Source organism: Larus michahellis, chromosome 2 (assembly GCF_964199755.1).
Source record: "Larus michahellis chromosome 2, bLarMic1.1, whole genome shotgun sequence".
Lineage (NCBI taxonomy): Eukaryota > Metazoa > Chordata > Aves > Charadriiformes > Laridae > Larus > Larus michahellis.
The window spans coordinates 128,475,831-128,503,473 of NC_133897.1; the positions used below are offsets into that span (position 1 = coordinate 128,475,831).

The window sequence follows — 27,643 nt, forward strand, 5'->3', positions numbered from 1 at the left end:
TTTCCCATGTCCTGCTCTGCTTGGTTCCAAACGAGCTCTTTAGATGATAAAGAAAGACCTCACAGAATTAAAATTACTCATGTATGCCCTCCTAACATCCCCTCAGCATGTGCATAACACAGACATATTAATTTCATCGCTAGGGGGAATTCCTTACCTCCAGAAATGAGAGTGGATTTGCCTGTAATGGCAATTAGGGTTTCCAGGAGTGAACCCTCTCCAGTTTTTACACACTGAATGTATTCTCTGAAGGAATGACTTGGAGACAAAAAAGGAAGATAAAGGGTCCGCATCATTATGTTTGGCGGAACATATACACTACTTTTGCAGAGATTGAAATAATCATAACTAAGCTCATGGAAAATTGCAAACATGTAAAGGTTGTATGAAAAGATGCATAAATCAAATTTATGAAGTAATTTTAATGCACTTTTTTGGACGTAAATTCTTTTAGAGGACTCATCAACCACATTCTGGTATGAATCTTTTTTGATCGTAAGAATTATGATGATTAAAGTATTAGACACTAGTGAAAACCTCCACTTCTGCAGAAAAAAAAAAGTTAAATCCAAGCCTTGAGGCAAAAATGTTAAAAATAGACATTTTTTGTATGAAATCACTTGCACGAATGAAACTAATAGGTTTTTATCTAAACCATCTGGTGGAGGAAAAGCATTAAAATGTAAAGTCACGTATTGAAGCCCCCAGAGATTTCTTTTGAGTGCTATATGGTAAAAAAAAAAAAAAAAAAAAAAAGGGAAACTGTATCTTTTGCTTCATTTATCTGAGGCCTTGCTCCCCAGAGTCCAAGCTTTAACCAGGCAGCTTTGCTTTGGCAACCAATACACTCCTGCTTGTCTTTGCTTAAAAGCCGTGCTCCCAATAATGCAAACTAAATTCATTTCAGGAAGGCGATCAGTGGGTTCGGTTTATGATTTGCTTGGGAGTTTTTTTTCCCCCCTTAAATAAACCTCTACAGGAAACTCAGATACAGATGACGTTCACTTTTTCTTTTTCTGTACATGTAAAACCAGACTCTGAAACTTCAGTTTAAAATAGCGCAATTTACTGTAGCACGTGAGGTGTGTAACGGCAAGTAACCAACAAAGACTTTCGCACTCCCTTTCCCAATTTGAGGCCAAATAACCATGATCTGCTGGGCTTTATTTCTATCCCATGTGTTGGGGATTTTGTGTGAAACAGAATCCCAGACTAGCTTAGATTGGAAGAGATCTCTGGAGGTTTTCTGGTCTACCCTATCCCCACAGCCAAAGCTGATGCAACTCAGACGGGGCTGTTCAGAGCTGTCCAGTCCAGCTTTGAGTATTGCCAAGGATGGAGATCCCACAGCCTCTCTGGTCTGCCATTTCGGTGTTTTCAACCTTCCCCCGGTGTTTTTTTTTCCCTAATATGTAAGCAGAAATTTCCTTGTGTCTGTTGTCTCTTGTCCTTGATGTCTGCCTACAGAAAGATTTGGGCTCTGTCTTTTCTTTAAGGACCCACTAGGCAGTTACAGACTGCAGTTACAGCTCCCCTTGGATTGGATTCCTTTTCTTGAGGAGAATCAGATCCAGCACTCTCAGCTGCTTCAGCCGCCTGACCATCGTGGTGGTCTCCACTGGATTCACTCCAGTATGTCAGTGTTTTCCTTGTACTGGGGTCACTTTTGGAAAGGCTCCCACCTCTGGGCTCAGGTTCCTTCCCAGTCCAAAGGTGGCAACAGTACAAGAAGACAGGATAGCCTGTTTCTGGCTTGTGATCAAATTGTTCTCAAAAAATTCTCTCTGGAGAGTCTAGAAATACTCAGCCTTGAGAATCTATCACCCATGTACTGCAGAAGCATGACCTCCCTACCAGGACCTCATTGTGCGACTGCTTCCAGACTGTTTGCAGAGGGCAACTTCTGCTGGGGACTCAGATGCAGGACAGTCCCATTCGGCCGTCATGGCTCTCTCCTTGTGGGTCCTATAAGTCTCCTTAGTGTGCAGAGCTATCTATATGTATGGTGCTTTGTTAAATCTGATGCGGAGAGTCAGATGGGTAAAGGACTTTGCCGAGTTCTAGGGAGAAATTCTGCAAAACGAGAAAGAGAAATGAAGATGTTTGAGGAATGTGAACAGTATAGTCAAAATTCCAGTCTCATGAGCTTTGAAATTTTAATCAAAAATTCCAGCAACATGAGACCAGAGATTACGGAGACATCTCCCTCTTGTTATTTTAATCTTTTTAAAGTTAGTTTACAGTGAAGCTCGAAAATAGCACTCAGTTGTACACACACAACTTAAAAGTGGAAAACTGCTAAAGACAAATAAAACCTGGAAACCTCCCCCTATTTATTATTTGTAAAATCTCACCTGAGTTAAAGCTGTCCTTGTGGATCTGAGCACTGCTTCACAGTTGCTGAACTTTAGTTATGACAAAAGCGAAGACTGTTTTTCGAAACCCTCAGATCTCAGCTCCTCTTCTTCTGAATTACTCTGCGTCCCTGGGCACATCACTTACCTTCTTTCATATACATCTCTTTAACAAAACCGTGTAACACATGCTCGTATGCCAGAGGAGTGGAGAGGCTCGGCTCATTATTTTAGAACTCTGAGCAGAAGTAGATATGAAGGCTTATGCAGACATGAAGGCTTATGCTACTAATTAGGGCATCAGATAGCTTTATTTATTCGAGTGACGACGTGCTTTTGAATGAACTTTGGAACTTCCTGTTGCTATCGGGGCCGCGTTATATAGACAGCAGGAAAAAAATCTCTCTTGCATCTTCAGTATTTAACAATACGACAGCACTGATGGCAGCAACATGGATCCCAGTGTTTCACTGGGAAGAAAGCTGGTATTGCAAAGGCAGCCTGCAGGCTTTGTGTCTGAAGGGGGCTTACACGGCCACAGCTGCTGTGCCAGCATGGCAAGGCAAACAGCCCCTCTGCCCCCCCATCCCCAGCCCGTATTGGAAAGGTTTTGGATTTTTTAGCTTCCACTGAAACTCGGCAATTTGGGAGCACCAAGGTCAGCATATATGCAGAGCGTAGAGCTGGGAAGTTTTTAACTCTAGGTATCAAAGTGTGAAAAGCCTGAAAATTCACTGGAGGTTTTATTTTTCTAACTTTTTTTCTTTTCTTTTTTTTTGTTTTTTTTTTTTTTGTTTTAAATGCCAGAGTCATGCAGATTGTAAGGCAAAACTTCTTAGGAAGCTAGTTTAGAGCAGCATCTGAAATGTGTGATTCTTGGAGCCTTCAGAGACTTCTGCATTACAAAATGTGCGCCCAGCCTGCTGTGAAACAGTGGCGCGTGGAATGTCGCCCACTTGTACGTTTGACTTAACTAAAGAACACGTGTTTTAAGAAGGTATTCATTCTTGATCTAATACATTTTTTCAAGTGGTTGTGCATCCAGCGTGCTGCGTGGTAAATTCAGAGTTAAACAGAAAAGTACTTTGTTTCCAGTTTGAAAATTTCTGACCTAAACTTCCAGCCTCTGGACATTGCTATGAGTCCTCTGGTTCTGCCTGCTGTGTGCGCTCCGTGTCTGCCGTCCGCATCCTCACTGCTCAGCTGGCTGGCAGTCTGGAAAATGCTGATGTTCTAAGGGTTACTGGATTACAATTGTTCTCGGCAAACAAAATTCACATCTGTTCTGACAACTCACTTCAGCCTGATGCAACTTGAAAAGGTCGAGATTAATCCCAGAAAATCAGACTTCTATTGGAAAGGCCAAATCAACTTTAATTGTAACACATGGCTATTTGTATTGGCGTTTAGCTGCAGCCGTTTATCCTTCTTTCCATTGGTATTATTTGTTTCTGAGCTCACTACTAAAGCCTACAATGCAAGCTGAAATGTTTTAAGTAACGTAACAAAAATAACAGCTGACATCTTTCCTTTTACAGGTTTCCATTGACCCAGGGCATTTTGTGTGCATGGCTTTTATGACTTTTGTTTATCAGCAGTCTGGGGGAAAAAAAAAATCATAGAAGAAAACATTGGCTCATTTTATAAAGATTAATAGTGTCTACTGTACTTTCACACACCCTCCAAGCCTGTTGGCTTTACCCATCAGAGCCGGGGGGGATGAAAGGCTCGCTCTGGAGTTCTGCCTCCTACCAAACTTTGATGGCGGGCCCTTAAGGGGTTTAAAACCCCTTTGCGTTTCAGCAGTTGCAAGCTGTGGTTTTTCTGCGCTGGCGAGGTGGCCGACAGCAGCACCCTGCCCTGGGCGTGGGGACAGGTTGGTGTCGCACCTCTCTAACCGCCCTGCTGGCTGCCGGCGGCTGCTATCAGCTCAGCCATCGAGCCGAGCCGTCGGCCGACATCTGAGCGCTCAGAACCCCCGGAAAGTGACAGGACGAGAGAGACTCATTTGGCAATGCTTTGCTCTTGCTGTTTGGCCTGGAGAAAGATACTCAAAGTGGTAAGATTGTTTAGCAACAGCTGGCAAGCACCCGGGTGTGAGCCTGATTTTCAGACATGACAGGCACTTACAGGAATGTTGCCAGATACAGCTGTTTAAAAGCCTTAATAAACAGCAAGTCAATACTAATCTTTGCCAAATTAATCTTTTCCTTGACAGCCCATCAGAGCAATTATGCTCAGACTCGTTGTAAACACACAATTGTCAGAGGGTAAGGATCTTCTCCGCAGTACACTGTGGATTTTTGCACACAGCTTGTTTTCCAAATAGGAAGGTTTCTTTTTCGTTTCCCCTTCCTCTCATTTTTATTTTTTTTTTCCCTCTCCTGTTTTATTTTCTAGCCAATTACATGTTTGCCAGCTTGGTATTAGCCTGAACGAAATTTCTTTGTAAAGTGTCTATCGCAGCAAGCCCTTAATAGAATGTGAAATGATGACAGTCGCAGGATCCGTGCAGATGCACATTTGCTAGTGGGTTTCTCTAATTAGGCAGTAGCTGTGACAGACTCTGAAATGTTACAAGTCATTGTTCTCACTTGTCCTCTTGTCGGTGGAATAAGAACTACATTTGAGTTGTGATTTAATGTGCTGCTGGGTAATAATAAAATACATGACTTTGCAAAGGGAAGCAAATGCTCTCTGGGAAACCTGACACAAAGCACCTCGTGTTCTCCGAGGTGCTCAGCACCTCCTGCAGCACTGCCAGCACGCTGCCATACTCGCTAAATAATACTAGATTTAAATGCAAAAGGACTTGAAGACACCAGGTGGAGAATTAAGAGGGCAATGGCTATCTCTCAATCTCTCTGTCTCTCTGTCTCTCTATCTCTCTATCTCTCAATCTCTATATCAATCTATCTATCTCTCTATCTATCTCTCTCTCTCTCTCTCTATCTTCATACCTATATTTGTATCTATGTCTATGTCTATACCTACCTATCAATGGAAGTTCTGGGGTTGCATATAACTCTAGCTGCTTCTCACAGTGTGTGCAAAATAAGGATTTTTACCTACTCTCTTTCCCCAGAGCACAGAAAGAGATCTCCATGGATCTGCCATGTTTACAGGATTGGGTAAAAAATAGGCTGATACGGTCTTGGAGATGGTAGTTCAGGTTGAGATGAAGTCTCAGAAGGCTGAGGAAGGTGGTAAGAGCGTGTTTTACCTCCCAGTAATGAGCTCTTTTATTATTGTCTTTCCTGTTTACAGAGCAGCCCCGCAGGGAATATTTGGCAGAGACACCACTGGAATCGGGAACTGGTATTTGGTGAAAGAAGTGGGCAGGAATACATTAAGTTTCATTGTGAATGGCTGGGGCCCTCCATGAATGCATTACTTACGAACTGCCTGTGGATGAACATGGGGGAAAAAATCCTATAGCAGGTCCCTTTGAAGAGCTTCTTTGGGTCAGAGGCAGCAGGTGGATGAGGTTTCTGCTCAAACCTCTGTGAGTTTGGTGATAGAGAGACCAGGACTCACGTTGCCAGAACGGGGCACACTAAGAGCAGCAGTAAATTCGAAGAGCCTTTCCTTTTCAAAACCTCTGCTTACCCTGGTGGAAGCAAATGGAATTTACATCTTGCAGAGCACATATGTTAACCTTGCATTTTGCCTACCACTTTTTAAAAATAATTTTTAAAAAATAGTCATTTCAGGTAATGGAAAACATTATTTGCTTTGGTTTCTATCACTTTGACAGACGTCTTTATCATATTTACTTGCTGTTACTGCGTTGCTTCAATTTGTAGGTTGTTTCGCTCCTGTGGGCTTCCTCATTATCATCCTTATGACAGATGGTGACTTACAACCAGTGACTTGGGTCTATGTGTTACTGTGGTGCCCCAGCCACAGTCCTTCAGCGAAGGACGGGGCATATCTTCATGAACTCCAGTGGAGTTTCACCTGCTTCCAAAAGGTTCTCAACCTTCTAGGCTCCATCTTTTGACAATTTGTATCTGTCAATACGCAGCTGAAAACAAATAGGAGATTGCCCGTGGCTGGCAACCATTGCTTTTTCCCAAGGTCAGACACGAAGAACTGCCATTTGTGCATCAAAGTTGGCTCTTTCCTTTGGAAGGAAGTGGCTTCAATGCAACCCTGTCCAAAACTGCTGCTCTTCCAGCACAGCTGTGCCATCCCAAGAGAGCCCAGGCCCAAAACCACACTCAAATCACCGCATGCGGAAGGTGCTGCACGGTAAACGCACCGCAGGTTTCCCTTCTTACAGACTAAGAGACACCAACTAGCCAGAGGTTCATACAGAATAAGTATTTTATTCATGATGTATTTTTTTTATTATTTACATTAAAGTTTTCTTGTATTTTGAACTCTGCTTGGATACCGAAATTAACAACTTTATGTGACTGCGCACCTGCTCTAAAAGAAATGGAGATAACACAGTTCTTTTCCGTAAAAGAAAAAGGAAAACTGCCTGTCAAAATCAAAGCTGATTTTTCTCATCCTCAGTAATTATCTTCTCGCTTTAGAATTAATATGAGTGGAAAATGTAGTTTACTATAATATAATAAATAGAAGACATTGGGTAATTAGTAGTGCTGGTGTATTTCTAAAGTACTAAACAGACAAACAATAAACTGTGAATTTAATCACAAGTTCTCATACAGTTTCAAGACAGGAAAATTAGAGCTCTCAGCTACAGTCATTTGAGTAATCACATCTGATCTGCATTATTTATTAGTTATTACATGCCAAGTGATTCCGATTGTACATTGCCTGAAATCATTCCAAAGCAAGCATACCTTTGCTTCTGTTTTGTTTTTGAAGAAAATCAATGGCATTGTGTAATGTGTATTTTATCCGAGTTGCTCTCTTTATTTCACGTAGAAAATGCAAATCAGTGGTACTCGCCAGTAACTGGACAGGCATCCGGGATTAAATCCTCCAGAAATATATTTTTAGAGCTGTCTCTGATCCAAAACATCGACAAAATACCTTCTTTTTGGATTTTTTTTTTAATCACTTTCCCTGTGGCTGTTGAACTTACCTTTCACTTTAGGATATATTGGCGATACACACCCTAAAACTCTGCAGGACCTTTTGCATGGAAAATAAAATGGCTGAAGCATATTTGGTAATATTTTTATTCCACGTGACTAATTAACCAAAACTGACGACGTTTCGAGAAGCAGCATTATGCAGTTTTACTCAGTTAGTTTTGTTGGGTCAAGTCTTAGTTTTGGGCAACTTCCTGCTACAATACTTTAAAAAGGGAATTACTTAAAATACCTTTTTTTACCCTTAACAACCAAAGATATAGAGAAATAAGTATTCGTTACCTTCATTTTTTGCCAGTAAAGCAGGTTTGGTGTTATATATGTCACTGTAAAAACTAAATAAAGTATTCACATCAGTTGTGAACAATTTGTGCCAGCAAAAGTTAAAGCGTCAAAGAAACCTCTTTAAAATGCTAACAAATTTACTTACAAACACCTATATTTATTATTTCATAAATAGGCGCAACAGGTTCAATAAAAAAGATTAAATACAGACACAGTATGAAGAAACAATAATACATAGCCATATGTAAAGGTTATAATTTAGCTGTCTCCAATCTGTTTCTGCATCTAATAAAATATCAGGTAAGCATTTGGCAGTTTTATACATAAAAGGACTTAAATGACGTTTACTAACCAGTACACATAAAGTGATTTTCTTTAAAAAAAAGAAGCATTTTTTAGGCAGTACAAAATAAATGTGTTTGCTCTTTATCAACATTAGTTTTTTTCCTAGTATTTTGTGTTTATTTCATGAGACAAAGCCAATATTTTTTAATTAATATCATTTGGGAATATTTTTCTTTTTTTCTCCAAATACTTTGAAAATATAGAACTATTAGTCAGTTGTTTAAAAATGAAGTAAAAATATGAATGTTTGCCAATTTAACCCTTATTGTGAAATCAATAAACTGGAATGAGCCAGTTTCAATTACAATTAGCTACAAAAACATTCACATTTTATACTCTAGGAGAGTGTAACATAGATGCTATTTACAAACTTGCTATGACTGCTACATCAAGCCATTTAAAAAGTCTTTAGTAGTTTCATATAAACACCCATTATGAAAAACCAATGGAAAATCCAGGACTTTTATCCGAGACATCTACAGTTGCTAAGGCAGTTACTATCGCAGCACTTCACAGCAAAAACCAACATAAAATCTGAATGGTCCAAGTTTCCTTCAGGGAAGAAGAAAAGCAATGTCCGTTAAAGGATCTCAGGGGGGGAGTGGAAAGGAGAAAGAAAGAGAAAAAAATGGGGAGAAAAAAAAAAAGAAAAAGAAAGAAGCAAGACTATTTTTTCCAGAGTGGGTGACCCACAAGCTCAAATAGTCCTAAGTGCTTAGCAACTTGTATTTCCTAATAAAATGCAGAACTGCCTTGACTGCATAAAGCAATCCATGATGAAAAGACTTCCCTGCATTCCTCAGTGGAAAGGAGAGGTGTTTCAGATTTTCAGGTAAGGTAGAGTGCTTTGTCCCTCTGCATGCCCCTGTTCAAAGAGAAAAAGAACAAATGGGATTATTTTTTTTTTTAAATTTGTCAAATATTTAGTCCTATTCTTCCAAAAAAAAAATAAAAAATATCCCCACAATCCTACTGCATGTCATTATTTCCAAGCATATCACTGAAGTACAACTGCATTACCATGGTAATAATAAGGAAAATTCTAGTGCCATAGTGGCATGTAGCAACCTGGAGACCACATCTGGCTCTAAACTAAACAGGACTGGGATGTGGGCTTAAGCACTGGTTTGGGATCACCTGCGCTGCCCGGCTGGTAGCACTGACTGTCCCTCTCTCACAAACCACCTCGGTACAGCTGAGGGTTTAGCACAGGTCTCGGAATGATACTCCATAAGCACCCGATATGATGTGGCCACTTTTCTTAGAGGGCAGGAGAGCTTCGTTACAGGAACATGGGTGCCAGCCACTGGTATCTCGCTAGTACAGACATACCCAAAATGTGTTGGGTTGGCAGATTCAGGTAAGCACATGCAAGGGAAGACCAGACGCTTCTGGCAGAGCTGACTAGAACAACTCTCTACTGGAGACCAGGTTCTACAGGAGACCTTCCGCCAGTGCACTGTGTCTAGCACACTTGTACATTCAATTACTGCTGGGTTTTAGCTTCAATGGAAGCATACCAGTTCAGAGCGAAAAGGAGTCATTTACCAGTTTCTAATTCGTAACAGTCTGTAGAAGTCAGAAAAAATATATTATTTAAAGGAGAAGAAGGATCACTGATGGGACTTGGTTCACACTGCAGATTTTCTAGGAGAGAGGCTTTACTCTTAATCTCCTGCTTGCTTGCCAAAACCCAGCCACCAGTTCTGTTCTTCCACAGCTTTACAGCTTACTTGGTTTGGAGTCTGGAAGCAGCACAGAGCAAGCTACGCTGCACTGGCAATTTATGCCAATGCTAGAGCAAAGATAGGTTAAGTCCATGCCCACAGATTCACAAAGGCTTATCTACAGGGTACATACAGGATCTGCTCAGGGAAAGCTTCTGCTGATGGAAAGTTATGCCCAGTGGGCACCTAGAGGGCACTGCTGGCAATGATCTCACATTGCTTTTTCCGGAAGAGACCAGGATTCAAAGCCACAGGTGGCCATGGCTTGTTTGACAGAGGACAGTCTATTCAGAGCTCAGTTTAAGTGGGTGTAAAAGTCTGTTGTCTGCGTAGGCTCCTACAAGGGCCTGTAGCACAGATCAAGACATTATGGTGGTACAGCACAGAAGTGAGACTGTTCTGCCGAACAAGTCGGCAAGTTGTGGGGCAACAGCAACAGGTGTGGGGGAAAGTGATGCTGCTGTGCAGACTAGTGAAAGTCTGCCTCGGAGTCAGCAGGTTTTAGTGAAGGTGTTATTCTGAACAAGTAACCAGAAAAAGATTTTTGTTTGGTTCGAGTTCCAGAAACACTTTAAAACAATAATGCAAGTGAAATTATCTCTTTGAGTAAATGTAATGGGTGAAACTGGTCTTTAGTTCCCCTTTGTGTTCATTTGTCTGGGCTGGATTTGCTGCTTTGGTAGCAACCAAGAGCTTTTATCTGCCTTTGCCCTGGGGATTCATGCCAAGGTGAAAGGCAGGTCAGGCTGCTGGGCATGCCCACAAGGCACAATACCTATAAGTTAGAACTCAAAAGATACCTTCTGTTCAGAGTCTTAAATGTTTCCAGGCAGTTCCTGGGACAGTAACATGGCTCCACAGAAACCATGCTGCAGAGGAGTTGAGGGTTTGAAGGGGCCACTATCCTTATGGTAGGGGCACAAAACTCTTACAGCTATGGCGCTTTGTTTCTAGTTACAGTCATGTGATCTTCATGCCATTCCCTTCCCCATATCTCGTATCCCACGCATCACCCCTGCATCTTACTCGTGGGCTTTCATGACCCAAACTAGTTGTTTCCACTGTTGTTCCAAGCTCTCCTCAGCAATGGAGTATTTGGAGAAAACAGTTCATGCCATTTTTCTCTCAAGTAGGAGATAGTGGTCTTAACACTTCTTTCCTACACCTTCTTCCTAAGATTTGAGTTCCGATTTTCTAAGTGATGGAAGTTCTCTAAGACCAAAGCGCACGCGCTGTGATAAGGTGCCAACAATGTCTAATAAATGTATGTATTGAAAACTTGTTCTCCCACAACAGTCTAACTGCTGAATAAATGACAGATGCACTTCTGACATACTGTAGGGAAACAGGCAGCAAAGCCATTTCCAAATTCTCTGTCAGATACTTGTGTCATGAACATTGCTCAACACAAGGTGGCATTCACTGGCTGCTTACCCATTACTGCAGTAGTCATTATTCCAGTCCACAGTCTGTGCTGGAGGATTTCTGCACCCTGAACGAACATACTCCATTGCTTGGGTAACAACTTGTGCAGCTGTTGATGTTGGATTGATGATATTCTGATAATCAGGCTGAAGAGTAAATCCCTAGAGGAGAGAGAAAGTACATTACTATGTACAGAGACCAAGCAACAGGTTGGGTGCATTTAACAAAACCAAACGGTGTGTACTGTGAAATGGTAGAATACTTCTTTTCTGGCTGTAATTTAGGTTATCAAACTTAAAATAGGAAAAAAAAGATACGTAAGTGCTTTCTAAGTTTTAAAATCTTTCTTTGGTTTGAGAAATGAAACACTGCCAAAACGTTGTTAGCTATTACGCAGTCTCAGGATGGAACTAGAAGGACAGAGCAGAAACAATTCAAAACTAAGAGAACAACTCAATCAACACTGGGGCAAAAAGGTCTGTTTGCTCCTTAGAGCTTCCATTTAGATTAAACGTAAGGACACACACAAGTTGTTAATTCCCAGAATATGCAACAGAATCTTTTTGAAGGATGTAGGCAGCAGGTGGCTGACTGTTTTATTAGACTACACCTATTCACATATTGTTCTCAAAACCCTTTTTCTTCATTCAGTCACAAAGGGACCATCTGCTGCTTCTTTTATTTGTACTTCTCTCTCAACTAAACAGAAATTCAACCAAAGCTTTTTAACAGTTGTTGGACTAATGTAGTGAAAGTAGCACAGAATAACTTGCTTTTTGAAACCAAGAAGATGAGAAAAAAAAGTGGAAGTTACAAAGAGACATCTAACCTGCTCCCTGAAATATCTGTCATATGAAAAGTCATAATAATTTTTAGCTCTTTTGATATAGGAGGATGTTTAAATGCTGTGTTTCAAAACCAGGAGAACAATTGAAATTTCAAGGCTAGCGTATCTGGTTCACCCTTGTATAAATGTACATCATGTTCCTGTAAAGTTAGAAGAACTACACTGGGTAAAAGTATGAGAATGTTGTACAAAAGCAATTGATGTCTGCTGAAAAAAAACCAGACCAAACTTCTTCTTGGGGCAAAGACATACAACTTCCACTCAAGTTAACTGCATGTGCGGCTGCTAAATCAAATACTGAACTTGAACCAAGATGCCTAGTGTGAAAATCCACTCCCTCTGGCCAAAGTCCACATACAGAATAGAAAGGATTAAAGCTCATAGCTTTTAGTTTTAAATTCTAGTGGATTACGTGCAATCACTTCATATATGCAGTCTTCATTTAGACAGGAATTTCGAGATTTTTTTTTCTGCAGGTTTAACAACTCAGCCATGCTACCTTTAATCAAGATAAACGAGTAGTCTCAGTTTCCGTCTGTCCCCCTCCATCCCCAGAAATGAGCTTCCTTCAAATATAACCTGCCACTTCCTTCTCCACATCCCCCTCTCTTGGTGTGTTATACGCCGGCTCTTCCCTGGAGGTCCGGCGGGTGTTCTGCCCTGCTCTGCCCCTCGTGTACACCGTCACCTCACTCCACTCATCCTGACCCCAGATTTTTGCCTAGGCTGTAAATGAGTGCAACTTTTTTCTGTAATCTCTTCCATATGGAGAATAACCCAAGTCACACCTCAGTACCTTAAATGCTCTCTGAAGTCTCGCTTTATGCCCGATGACTCCAAGAAACAGATCATTAGTGTTGGGCACGTTCACGAGCTGAATTCAGCATCTAGTTGTCATGTAACATATACTACCCTGCTAATAAGGTAAAATGCCCCCCCGTGGTGACTGTAACCCCCGTGCTCTGTACGCAGCCTTTTCACCAGGCTCCAAACTTGCACATCAGGCTGCATAAACAACCCCCATGCCTGCAACGAATCCAAAGGAAACTGTAATTGAGCAGACTTCCCAATGACTTTAATTGGGGTTTCGTGTAATTAGAGGGCAGAAAAATTGGTTTTGTATATCACCGTCATCATTTTTGTACAAAACATCACCCATAAGGCCTTTCTAATTTAGCTGCAAGAGGAAACTAACCACAGAAACACATCCTACCCTCAGGCACTCAGGTTTACCTTTGGTAGCAAAGCCCCTGCGCGATCTCTTATTGCTCTTCATGGAACAATCATATGCACAAGAAAAACACTCCCTGGGGCCAGTAGCTCCAGCAGTGCCGTAGCAAAGTGTTCAGGTGAGCAGGCACAGAGACTCATGCAGCAAGAAGAGACAGTTCCCCAAATCAGAGGAAGAGACCATCAGTGCAATACCCGTTCCATGTCTTCTGGACTTAGGACAAATAAATAGCTTGGATATGGGAGGATGATCCTCTGGTTTAAATACAAGCTTGGAACTGCGTGGGGTCTTATTCTCATGTTTTCTATGTGACCACAGTCAAATTGCTTTGGCTCTCTTCCTACAAAGCATGTGTGGATTTGTGCTTGGACTGAACTGATACCTCTCGTGAAGGTTGGAACCACGGATGCGAATTTAATTCTCCTACCTGCAAAATAAAGGGTAATGACACTTTCATCTTGAACCTGGCAAGTCTGTTTAGTTTATAACTGCCTGGAATCGGGGCCTGTTTCTTAGGACGTGCTGACGTGATGAATTTTAATGCGGTGCAGAGGTATCTGAGCCAGGCTCCAGCTCCAGAAGCAGCTCAGTGGTCCCGCTGGGGCTGAGGGCTACTGGCATACCAGCAATTTGGGTGTTGGAAAGCATTCTTGTTACGGCAAAGTAATTTAAGAAACCTGAACTCAATAGGAAGGATTGATAAAGTATGGTGATGTTTAAAATGTAAGCAATAATTACTTCAGCTTTTTCATCAACAGAAAAAGCTCTGGAAATAGAGATCCGTACAACAGAGGGAGATAGCCTTGTACCAGGCTTGTAGTAAATATTTGTGTATTATTTATGTAAGCCCTTAACAAACAATGATGAAATAAAAAGTGCTCAGAAAATGAGTGCTTCGAGGTCTAATTAAACAATGCTGAATGTTTTTGCATTGTAATGCTCAAGAGAAAATCACCAACTGTTTTGCAACATGCCTAGAATTTTAAATTTCATTTTCTTGTTCCAGATTGAAATAAAAATAGGGAACTTGATAAAGATTAATTCGATGTCAGGAGGGACATTTGCTCTTTAATTAGATTTCTGTAGCCCTAGCAGTTTCGTTGTGCCACTGTAGCAAGTCCTAAAAAGCCTGCAGCAGAACTAAACAGTGATCCTCATCTCCACACTTTACTGGGAACTAATTTCATTTCCTGCCTGTCTGGAGAGGTATTTTCAACAGGCATCAATGTTTTTGTCTTCACAACTGATTTATTCATCAATCTCAATGTGATATTTTAAACCTTTAAATTACATCCAAATCCTAAAGCATCTGTTTATTACACAAGGAAATTGAAAATCTGTCTCTGTGATATCATACAAAGATTTTTCCTTAAGGTTATAAAGGAAGTTGACACATATTAATGATTTTTTTTTTTTCTCTTGACCTCATTCGAAGACAAAGCTTAACAAAAAAAGAGGAAGAGATCTGGACAAATACAGCAGGTCCATGAGTTTACTGTATATAATATATACCAGAAAAAATGAGGCTATTATTTTTGGCAGGCTATGCAGTCATCTTGCTGTATACATTTATTTTCTAAAGGAAAAGAAATACCTAAAAGTAGACTGAAATGAGTTATTATTTAAAAAAAAAAAATAAAATGTGACATACATTAATCATCTGCTTCTTTGTTATGCATACACTTGCAGCCATGGTTACTAGACATTAAGAATCTGGTTTTGCTTGCTCTACTTGTGAAGCAAAGCGGGACAGAGATTGTCACCGTCCCACCCAACGCTTGGGTGAAAGATTTTAAGCAGGGAAGGAGATGCTTCCAGTAGGGCTACTTAAAAGGGTTCTGTAACAAGGACTGGGGCACATCTGGGGGGGATTGAATCCTTGGTCTCATCACCCTCCATGCAAAACAGCCCAGTACAACAGGCTGGAGAGGGGGGTACACTTAGAAAGAAGCACAAGGGTCTGAGTAGAGAAAGGAAAGAATGACTTTGCAAGAGAAAACAGGTTGCAGCTTCAGATGCCTTTTTAGCCTGAACTTTGGAGAAATCGTGCTGATTTGAATGACAAGGGTTAAGATTCAGATCACCCGATCTCAGCTAAATAAAAATTAAACATCGTGTCAAACCTAAGAAACAGACGGGAAAGAAGTAACTCTGTCAGTTAAAAAATAACGCAGTGATAAGGTGCTCACATGAGCATTTAATGAAAGAAAAATTGCACGCTTTTAACCTACTGTGATTCTTCCAGTGTGTCAAAAGTGGATGAAAGAAAAATTGCTGCACAGGAGATTTAGACTTTAACAAAGTAAAACTTTAACGTGGCTCCTATTAACAATGTTTAAGAAAAATACAGTGTATTTCAGATTAGAAGTTAAATATCAAAATCAGGATCTAATTAAAGACTAAGTCTAAGAACTAAATGGTATTTTTTACAGTGTAAAGAATTAACAGTGTAAACGAGCACCCCAAAGGTCTACCGTAGTGTGCATTATTTAATTTACTCATTAACTGTTTTGGAACAGAAAGGAAAAGAGACAAAAGAGTCCACTTTGCAGAAGTTACAAAAAATATTTAGATAACTCAAATTAGAAAAGATTGCTTAAAAGAAATTAGAAAATATTTACTAATGCTAGGCACATGACCAAAATGCTAATGCCTAAATTTTACTTTGCCTTGTGCATTTCAGAACAATTTGGATGCCTTGCATCAGCTGCATACTCCACAGGATTAATTGATTTTAAAAATAACAGAAATTGTGCGGTCACTGAGGATTGTTGGCTACCGACACTTCTGATCTTCTCGATGTTCTCTAGTTTTTGTGGACTCCTGGAGGAGACTGCCCTTCTCCAGCTGGCAGCCTCTCTTGGTTTGGCAGCTGCACACATGCAGGCAAGGGCTGCTGGAAGTGGAGGAGGACATGCTGTTCCCTGCAGAGCTGATGAAGATCAGCTCATTGTCCTGGCAGCAGTGGGGGCAGAACTCTCTCCCCAGGTCAGCACTTCTTATCTGTCCCTCCTCAAAGTTACACACAGAAGAAGAAGAGTTTGTGGATTTCATGCAGAGTGGTTTTGGAGAACTGTGTCCCTGCCTGCCAGGACTGAGGGCTGGATCTTTATGGGAGTTTTCTTGGAGCTGGCAGTCCTTCAGACATACTACAAGCCAGTCTTTGATAAGAAACAATCCTCCCTCTCCTCAAGAAAACAAGTGACCAAATCTCCCAGAGCCACAGTGTGAAAGCAGGGGATCTGCAGACAGCAGGGATTCCCAGAGCCTGCTACCATTGAGTGTATGAGCAATGGTGAGGTTTCCAAAAAGGAAAATTTCTCCTGTGGCAAGTCATGCTGTAGGGAGCGGGATGTTAAGTAGTTTCTATTCTTGCTGCTTACATAAATTGGATGTGTGCTGGAGTCTTTGGAAAAGGCTTAGGGTGGCCACACTGTCAGCACTGAGGAAATCAAACGGCTGAGGGAAGAAGAACTGAAAAAACGTGGAGTTAAATGCAACTATCGCTTCTGCTTTATCAGACTACATATTCCCCCATTCTTCTTGGCTGTCTCTTTATGTGGCAGAGTGGTCTGTACCATGCTGCTGGGGACTGAACCTCACAACAAGTTCTCCTTCCCTCCTCATCATGGGTGGGACATACAGGGTGGTGCTATGCCTCATCTTTGTCCTCATTGCTGTTGACTCTGTGCTGCCGTACGGAGGGCTCATTTTTTAACCCACTATGTCTTTTCCTCTTTAACATGCTCTGTGACCAGCAGCATGTTTGCTCAGTTTCAAGCAGAGGGAAGAGCAGAGTCCTTTGACAACAGAGTCAGGAGGCAGACTTTGCTTTCAGGTTAGAGTTTCCTGACTTCTTGCTATATGTGTCCTGGTGTCCAACCTGTCCTCTGTGCTCTAATGCAGTATGAAATCCTAGGGATAGTGTTTCCTAACATTTCTTGAGTATGAGTAGAAAGACTTGTACCTAAGACACTAGTCAGGTTACCACTGTTCTGCTCTGGCATGGCAAATCATGGTCTTGTTAGTGCATCTGTTGCCCTCAAATTTAACATACTTTTTGCTTTGTCTTTGCCAACATCACTGTTTAAAGGAAATGGATTCTATATTTAAATTCCATTCACAAACTGTGTAAATTGTTGTATGCTAAAAAAATAGTAATACAAAATATAAATTAAAACTATTCTAAAGTGAAATGACATAGATTTTCCAGTGCTAAAAAGCTGCATTACTTTAAAACAAAAGTAGAAGCGTAAGAAAAGCAGAAGCATGGCTTGTAGATGTTGCTTAAAGAGAAATGTACATGGTGCTTAAAGAGAAATGTAGTTAAGATTGGCAGCGTAGCATTTCAACAGGTAATAAGCACCTATCACTTTGAGCGAAGCTCAGAAATATCTCACCATGGTATCTTCATTATAAGCATCAGCCTTTCTGATTATGGAATATGAGTTGGTAAAAAGTATTCAAGCTAACCTTTCATGGGTTTAACGATGGAGAGCAGGAATACAGAGGTATAATTTTTTTTTACTTTACTGTACTTGTACTTAGTAAAGCAAAAGACTCCTCATGGTACAGGTCTCCATACTGACTTCTAGACGCCTGTTTTCTACAACCTAGTGCCCTGTGTTTTGTCTCAAGCTAGAAATAACTCAGCTGATTGCCACACATCTCACAGATGAGTGAAAGTACTCTCAAGCCATTGACACGCACACCATATGCTACAAGCATGCAACTTGGTAAAATAAAACATCAGAAGATTCAGATGGTCTTAACTTTTTTGTAGTATGTAATGATTTGGAATAATACCTAAGTGTTTGCATTCACACAATAATGGTGATGTTGTATGTATACATATGTAAGTATCTAACATCTGCATTACACTTTTTGCTAGCCCCTACTGTACTATTAATTCAATAAATAAAGCCAGATTTTCAAATCTGTTCAGTAAATTATACCTATCAATGATTCTGGAAAAGACATAAGGGGTTTGATCTTCTGTAGCTCTGCATTGAACAAGTAATGTACAAATGACACTGAACTTGGCAAACAATCTGAACTTTGAAGACTGAATCACTTTGAAATAAAAACTCGCTGAAACGTAACTACACAATCTCAACAGGCTGCTGTCACAGATATTGGTTTTCATGTTAGGTACATGAACCAGGCTATTGCATTAAGTCTCTGTTCATTGCTTTGTCTCTCATTGCTCTGAGCCTTCAGGATTGCACGAGGCTTAGGATCTCCAGACAGACCCTCCTGGCTCACCTGTCTAGGACTTCCCCTAAGCTAATTCTACATGCCCAGGCTTGGGGTTAACTCCTGAGTTTCTCCAAGACTTGACCATGGGCTCTCCCAGGACACTCATACCTGGACACTGTGTTTCTAACTAACAGGAAAACCTTCAGGAACACACAATAGTAAAAGACTCCATATTTGTGTGCTTCTAAGCCTGTTGAGTCTGTTTACTCAACACTTTTTAAATTTTCCTTCCTGTCTGATTACTCCAAATCACTCTTGAGACTAAGATCAAAGTCTCTGAAAAAATCCAGATCATCCTGAGGACACTTGGGTTAACCTTCTGAATAACTAAATTTATCAGTCCAGATTGCTTTCAACCCATTTTTTGGTCCTGTTTTGGAAAATTTCTTTCCCTGTAAAATTGCTTTCCCAGCTAGAAGCTATGCTTTGTGTTCATGTATTCCCATCTCTAAAGACCAATCTTGAGATGAAATGTTTCTGGCTTGGAAAGCAAATGCAAATGCCTTGTTAGCAAAGGTGAATTTATAGAAATATTCAAAACATGGAGCAAGCTCATGACTATGTCTTATCAACCAGAACTGACAAGTTTTGTGTATACAAATTTTGTAGATTTTTGCAACTCCATCCAAAAAATTTTCATTCTAATGCCTCCTTCTAAAGCACGATCTTACTATTGATATACAGATCTCATCCACGACAAAAAGAAATTTTCTCTCATGAAATCGACAGAGTTAATCTGCTCTAACCCTCCATAAGTCTGGGCCCAAAAATCATGATAGTATGGATGGCCTGCATTCATGCAGAACTCCTAGGAAATACATCGAGGATCAATGATCTAAAACACTGACATTATTAAAAAAAAAAAAGCCACCATATTGGAATACTTGGGACAGCCCACTTATTTGTAGTAAAAAAAGATATGTCTAGCTAGTAAAATGAGGTTACAAATGCAGCATAAACTAACATACTATTTTTCATTGGATCTAGCATGTTTAACACAACCTGTGTTGCTTCATGTTCCCTCTGACTGTTCCACATCACAGTCAGCACAAGGATAACAGCACAAGCTACAGCCGTATCTTTTTCTAGACATGCCTGCCTTTTGTTCATAAAATATGTCTCCTGAAGACTTAACATGTCACTTATATTTCACAGTACTCCCAGATTTGCAGATGGATCTATGGACACGCTTCTATTTAAAGAATGCCTCCTGGATTTGCGGGGGAGACAGGGCTAGCATTCAGAAGAATGCGATGAACACTGAAGTTCCCCATCACTCGGGTAAACTCACTTGGTTGTTCTTGCCTTTGAAAGACTAAGCCCTCAGACTATACTACAGTGGTTTTGGAACTCTGTGAAATTAAAGCTAATCCGTGTCCCTAAATCTCCCTCACTATGTCAACTTCCGGATGAGTTTTTTTTTCTCAGAAAAACACATTTCCCCAGAGAACTGAAAAGCTCAAACTTACTTGCTGCATTGTAGGTGAATGTAAAGCAGACTGGACCTGCATCGGTAGCTGGTTTCCAATGGACTGCTGCATTGAAATCGGCTGGTGTTGCTGGATGTTGAGATGCTGGTGCAGAGGGGGGCTGATCTGGAGAGGCGGCGGTGGGGACACAGCCATGTTTGCTATGGAAACAGTCACTGGCATTTGGTTGTTGGGCTTGGGCGCTATGTTCCTGGGGATATTGGCATGCATGGCAGTGATGTGAGGATTCATTCCTGGTTGTTGGTGGTAGTGGGAGCTGAGGTACAGTGCAGAGTGAGCCTGGGCAGGCCCATGAAACACCGACTGCTTTGAATTCATCATCTGAGGTTGCGGGGAGGCTTTAACATCAACAGGTTCACTGTAGCTCTGTTGAGAAAAACAAAAGCCAGACAATATTTAGAGGCTACAAAAAGCTGCTCTTCTCCCCCTGAAGTCTCTTTAAGAGTCTCACCGTGGAAAAACACATACTTGGACCATCAAAATGACCTTGACATGGAGTTTGGTTATTACTAGAAAAATAATTAATCCCTTTTACCTTACACATTTCTCTTCAGCATTGTAAAAAAAAGAATTTAGCCTCTCTGCTTCCTGGTCTAGCCTGAAATTTTGCTTTTATCAAACTTGGGAGATGGCATCACTGACCTAATAACCTACACAACAAAAGCAACCAAGCCTGTCACATTTGTTCACGTAAGCAGCCACTACTATTGTCATCAAATTTGATGGCCTAGTTGAAAAAAGATTCAGTAGGGTGGGTTCCAGAAAAAGTGCAGTGATCTTTGACATTTCTCATTTTCCTATCTGCAAACCAGTGATAAGAATTACAGCGTCTTTTACCATACACGTTGATAACTGCTAATAGTGCTTTACCAGTTAGCTAACATGATGAAGTGGCTAAACCCCATCCACTGCTGTTCTGCTGCATTAAATAAATACACTAGTTGCTGTGCTGATACCTTTATTTTGAAGTATTCTGTGCTAGGATGCTATTAGTGCCTGTATCAAATATGTTTCATGAGCCATGCTTTCAGAAAAATAAGAATATTCTGAATAATTTCACTTTTAGCAAAACTTCATTTGTTAATCCAGTTCATAGAGTTCTGAAAATTCTGTTTAAAACTGATGTCTATATAAAGACTGTACCAAACACCAGGAAGCTACCTTACTAAAGTTGGAAGAATACTGCGTAGAATATTAGAAAATGCACAGATTTTCAATTATGGTCTACCCTGATTTCTTCAAACTGCTAGTAATAAAATATTTCCATTAATGAATGTGAATTTTTGTAATACTCTTTGTTCTAATATTTATAGCTTGTTACCTTTTATTTAAACTCAACTTACTAAGTTGTTTTACATACCCTGATTTTCTTAGATCTTCTGAGTGCTAACTCTATGTGCTCAAATAAATGATGAGAAAACATTAATTAACTCCCATAAACTTATAGGTGGGAATCATAATTTGCAGTTAAATCATACTGGGATTAATAGCCAGTGAAAGGTGAAACATGCTGGAAAAAAATGGCAGAAATGTCCCTCTGGAGAAAGAAGTCACTTTGTCAAAACAAGGGCTGAAAGATGCATATATGCCCTTATTCTGTGACCTCCATGTCATGTTTGCTCAGTTTACAAGTCAGAGTAAGTTTCATGTTACTCTCAGCACTCCAGGGTCAGTGAAGCCTATTTGTATTCTTTCTGAAGGATGCACCATCACCAACAATCCGCTAACGCGCACTGCTGAAATTGCTTCATTATATGCAATGATAAAGATGAGAAAGATAACTTCATTTTCCCTACGTGTAATGGCAGTACCATTAGCAAAAAACCTTGTTTTCCCCAGTAAACTAAGGGAAATTAAATGAATACGATAAAATGAATGCAAATCTCTGCCTCTGTGGATCTGCCTGCCTCTGCTCGCATGTGGATGTACACGTGTGCAATATGTATTATAGGCGTGTTTGCAAGACTCAGATACAGACATAAAACCCCACAAATAGTAAACAACAAAACCTGAAAGTAGGTGCAAAATCTGCCAGTTTTTTGGTATTACTTTAAAAACGCTGAACTAATGTTCATGACGACATGAGAAATATTTTCCCCCTCTTGTCCCAGCTGCATTTGTAGGACACTCTTGTGAGTGTGGGAGCAAAGACTGGCATGTTTGCCAAAATTTCAGAGATTCAGAAGAAGGTTTCCTAATTCGCAGCATGGTCACGACCCTCCTCTCGAGTGTCCTGAGCTCTTTACACATGACAGGAGGTGTATGCTGTGTTCTTTTGTGAGAAACTTGACGTTTTACTGAGCGCATTGTTCCCTCAGGAAAACACCTTGCCTTTCCATGATGTAGCTGGAAGGCTCTATCTGGTCCGAGCAGGGATAATTGCTCCTGAAGTCTCTAAGGGTAGATGGGTTAAACAGTTCCTCCTGGTGAGGAGGTATCAAAAAGCCTTTGCAGCATCCTGATACATACTTATATTTCATTTGTGACTACAAAGATGCTGCCACACACCTCTTTAACAAAGATACAGCAAACCAATTTAATTATTGGGTAATTCTGAGTTCACACATAGGCAGTGAATGTATGGCCCATACCGATAAAACTACAGAGATATCCCAGATGCTTAGTATCATTTAATACTTGAAGTACCAAATTATGCTAAGAGGAATTGTACAGTCTCAGGCCAGAGATGAGTAACGCTCACTTTACCTCTGAAAGGAGCGTCTGCAAAGTGATCAAAAGGGACCCTTCCAGCTGTCTCAAGCTATCAATAAGTATGTTTCACTACCTCCCTGATTCAGTGAAAAGCGCAACACTTCAGTTTCAAACCAAGTATTTTGCTGTTACTTAAGACGCTTTAAATCACATGTGATCTGAAACCAAATCATCCAATATCAGTGTAAAACACATCAATATTATCAGTTACTGGGAATCCTGATAAATGAACCCATTAAATGCTATTCTCCAGCATACTGCACTTTCAGCTTTTCCAAGGCTTGGTCAGAAACCCAGATTTCCTAAGTATTGCTGAAGCTAATGGAATAGGTGATGTCAAATATTTTGGCTTTGTTATGTCATTTTACTGTCAAATGTACCAAGAAGTGTATATGATGCATAGGTCATGTTATTATTTTGGGCACAATTGCTGTTTTCACAGATCTGAATGGGCACTGCAGTTGTCCAGTACAGCACCAGTCTTAGAGAAGGACTTTTATTATGCGTAACACTAGGAATTAAGAAAGAAGGGTTCTGAGTAGCCAAGATGGGTTTCAAGTGCACAGTCATGTTCCCTAACTTTGCAGGCTGGAATTCAGTCAATTTGCTCTTGCTTTATCCAAGGAGAAGAGAAAATACAGAAAAAAATTTTAAACCCCCACCTCTTCAGTTAATTAATCTGCCCAAAGACAACAATGACAATTTACATCTCTATTTTTTGGCATGAAGTTATAGGATACAATTCATTTAGAGATACATGCATTGGAGACCAAAATTACAAATCCGTGGACACAGGCCATCAAACATTGAAGACTAGTTTCTGCTACTAGACGTGCAATGAGAAAATCTTTTATCATCTTTTATCAGAATTATGGTATTGTAGACCCACCACTAGAGGGTGACAGAATATTATATTTAGTTAATGGTAGGAATTGGTATTGTACACATACATTAGTGACTGTACTCCAGGACCACAAACTAGCTTTTCTTGACTGCCCTTTGTGCCCTTTGAGTGGCTTTTACTTGTTCTTGAGTTTGGCTCAAAGCCTTACTCTAAATCTTTCACGTTCTTAATAGGTAAGGAGTAGGGTTTCTTGTGGACCTACCTCTCCACCTCACATCATCATCTAATACTGTTGCCTAAATTAAAAAAACGAAACAAAACCAGAAGGTGAAGACAAGGTACGTAGGCCAAGGCAATGGAATGCTACAGAAAAAGTATGACTGCCCCTTAGGCACAACAAAAAACACTTTTCTTTTTCACAACAATCTATTTTTTTACTGAAACACAAAGAAAAAGACGGAAGAACATTTTGAAAGCCCAACAGAAAGAGAATGAAAGTAGAAGAGAAATAGGGAAAGGAAGGAAACCAAATAAACACTACTGTAACTGTTATGATAATGCATATAATTATATTAATTAAAAGTACTGACAAGTATGGTTTAGGGAAAGCGTGACCCTCAGTCCACAAAATGATTCTACTCATATCATACTTTCAAGGAAATGTGTGATGATACAGATAAGTGATGTTCTTCAGACAAAGGGGTGAGAGTTGATCATTTTGCATGAAGTTTGGGAAGGGCTGAATCAAGTTCTTCCCCACACTTTACACCAAACTCATGCCTTTCCTTCCAATTCTAAAGCAAAGCAAACTTCCCCATCTACACTGTACTCCCCTATTATGTGTCAAAACTCCTTGCGCTTATTTGCGAAATTAAAGAATGAAATTAGGTTAAGAGGTTAAGCATTGGTCACCCAGTTGTGCTATTCTTCCCTCAGGAGAACTGCCCTGGGACTAATGGTCCTTATTACAGACTGAATGCAAGCCCAGGGTGGGATGTCACTTCCTTAGAGGAAAGTGACACTGGGATTTCCCTCACGCCAAAACTTCTACCCCGTTCCTACAGCTGAGAAACGATTTTTGGTTCAAACATCCTGTTTAATTTAGCGGTGTCAGAGAAAACACCAACAGCCTAGTGATGCCGTTCTGGCTTCCTTTGGGATATCATTTTACTTCCACGATCAAAAGTCTACAGTTGCATTTTGAACCCTCACCTGTAGATCTGGGTAACTGAACAGCTGTTAAAATCTACACATACGATTTGATTCACTTTCTAACTTGTGGCTGCCTTCTGGCTACCGTTGTATCTTCTAACCCCACTTCTGCTGGAACAAAACCAACATTCATGTGATTGAAAGTAAAGCGAGGACATGTTTTAACAAGGCAGAACTCAAAGGCAGATCCTTAGACTACTGAATTTAATGGAAGGTCTCCTATTAACTTAAATTGGAATTTGGATCAGAGCCCAACACTGTTACTTCAGTATTACTGTCTGGACGTCCATTTCATTTTTCATGAAAACTAGGTAGGACCTGGCTAACAGAGGCTGACAATCATTCCCAATTGGTGAGCACTACTATTAATCTGTGTTTCTTCAGAAGCATACCTAAAAACAAGTGCCTATACGTACTTCGTTTTGCCTTTTTAACATGTTAATGCAGTATTGTTATATATTCAGCATTCTTACCTACTATAGCACTTGATACCATAATGTATGGGAATTAAATAAATACTTTTGCAATAATTTCTTTTGCAATAATTTCATTCTAGTAAGTAGTGCTCAACTAATATTGCTGTTTGCAATATAAAATCAAAAAGTCAGTGTTGTCTCAAAGAAACCACAGTTCTACTTAGAGAGAAAAAAGTTTGGGCTTTTTTCTTCTATTGGTTTCACAAAAATAGTTAATAACTAAAGCCTTTCAGCTGGAGCAATATCATTTCACTCATTTACAGACCAGACATTATCAAAGTACTTTTTTATTAACATAAGCAATTAAGCTTTCCTTTACAGTAAAATATTCAGTAAATACATTCAGTATATTCAAAACATTCCGTAAATGTTCTTGGTGCTATTGGATGCCTATGTGTCCTTTAAACACATGCAGAGACCACCTTAAGGGCAAAGACATGAGCCTTGTGGCTAATACGGCCAGCATAAACTTTCTACCAATGCAAACAGCTTTACTTGTCGGTAAAAATAACTTATTCCAACCTCAGAAGAATTTTTTTCCATAGCCAAAGTGGTGTAACATCGTTTTATTTTAAATGAGAAACAGGTGCTTTTCTTTAAATGAGAAAAAGAGGTTTGGCATGCCCTCCACACAGACAAGGAACATGGGCTATGTGAGCATTTCAAAGTCTAGAAAAAGAGTTTAACTTGATTCAGGTTTTAAATTAATATGTGTCAGCAACGTACATAGTTGCCACATTGTCCCTTTTCACGACGGTGCCATGTGCACATCTAGTAACTGGTGTCCATCCCTGAGCCATGCTGAGGAATTCAACAATTTTTGGACCCTATGACCAGAATGAAGGTTACATTCAGGTAACAGCAGTGATTATGTCAGCCGGTACCAGGAAAGTCCAGGCTGTGCAGGCTGTGATCAAACTTAGGCAGGCCTGACTCAGCTTTAAATGAGTTATCTTCAGTACCGTGACATTAGAGAGGTAGATAGAAGGAAATTGGCTGAATATTTATGCAGCTCCTACAAAGCTTACCTAAGCTTAAGTTTGCATCTGCTGTCTTTGCTGTCTCTTTGGTGGAGGGAACATCTTGAATTGTTTATTCCTTCTCTCAGCTTTTCTGTGTTCACATAATCCTGTCCATTTTCAATATTTTTGACATTTTAGGTCACTTCCAACCCCAAGTCTGTCCTTGAGAAGAATCCCTTCTTCTAGCCTACATGGGCTCAGCCATTTTAATAATACCCCTGTGAAGCTGTTTGTGAGAAAATTATTTCTCTCCAGCAGTGTTTTCTCTTTCCTGCTTAGCTCTTTTAACTCCTTTGACTTAACTCTGTTGACGCCGGTAGAGAATTCATATGCATATTTGCAGTACAGCTGCCTTCCTACCTAAGTCACAAGAGGCTCTTAGCAAATGACGTTTCGTATTTTGTTAATTCCAGTCACCTATTGCAATAACAACATCTGGGACTCTAGAGAGTTCAGAAAGCTTTTTGACACATTCTTGATGTTTCAGAACAAAGGAGTAAGCCATGGGTTGTCATCTATAATTAGCCGAGGTGGCTCAGAAGAACATCTTCAAATCTAAATATACATTTTGTCATCATCTACAGGGGATTGTCATGGATTCATTCAGGGTATGTAAGTAAAAATGGATGTTTTATGAATGTAACCTGGGTGCATGTGATAAAGGATATGCAACTTTAATTTGATACAAGTGTTTTAATTCCCCAATTGGAAGCACTAGGCTAATAGTGAAATCTAGTTTTATTAACTCACTTCAAAACCAAACACAGTTCCCCTCCAAATCAAAATCTGTCTTCTCTCAAGCTCTAGACATTTCTGCCATGTTTGGCAGAAAATATTGAGAGCATCTCTCGGTTTTTGCACTGCTGAATGTAAAGCTTCACATGATTTAGCCTCAAATCAAATTCATGTCATTAACTTAAATATAGCTTGCTCTATGTTTTCAGCTGCAGTAGATAGTTGGTTTCCTTGCTAGACAAGATGGCTGGATTTGTGTTATTATCAGATTAGACAATTTTTTAAAAAATATATATGTTCACTTACGACATACTCTGATATATCACATACTTGCACAAACATAATTTTATTTATGAATCCTTGGAAATTTCTGACTATATAATAATAAATCCAGAAAGGATGAAAGACCAAGGTATCACAAAAGCATGAAGTACCTGCTGTAAAAGCCTTACATTACAGTTTTCCCAGCTAGGGATTCTAATGTTTAATGGAAAAAAGTAAAAGCTGTACATGTATGTCATCATTCTGGGGTTTTTTTGTATTGTTTTAAGCGCATGAAACCTAACCTTATTTTTTATTTATTGTTTCCATGATGCTTTTACTGAGA

The 27,643-nt window shown here is 40.0% G+C and overlaps 1 protein-coding gene across 2 annotated transcripts in view; it reads right to left on the bottom strand.

Moving 5' to 3' along the window:
- Positions 1 to 7,850: 7,850 nt before the first annotated feature.
- TOX (thymocyte selection associated high mobility group box) overlaps positions 7,851 to 27,643 on the bottom strand; it is a 221,541-nt gene continuing 201,748 nt past the window's right edge. For both annotated transcript variants that reach the window (XM_074577083.1, XM_074577082.1), the window contains exons 7-9: positions 20,015 to 20,401; positions 11,218 to 11,369; positions 7,851 to 8,921 (exon numbers count right to left, since the gene is read on the bottom strand). In XM_074577083.1, coding sequence (XP_074433184.1) covers positions 8,885 to 8,921; positions 11,218 to 11,369; positions 20,015 to 20,401 — 576 coding nt within the window. In that variant the 3' untranslated portion in view covers positions 7,851 to 8,884. The remainder of the gene's footprint in view (positions 8,922 to 11,217; positions 11,370 to 20,014; positions 20,402 to 27,643) is intronic.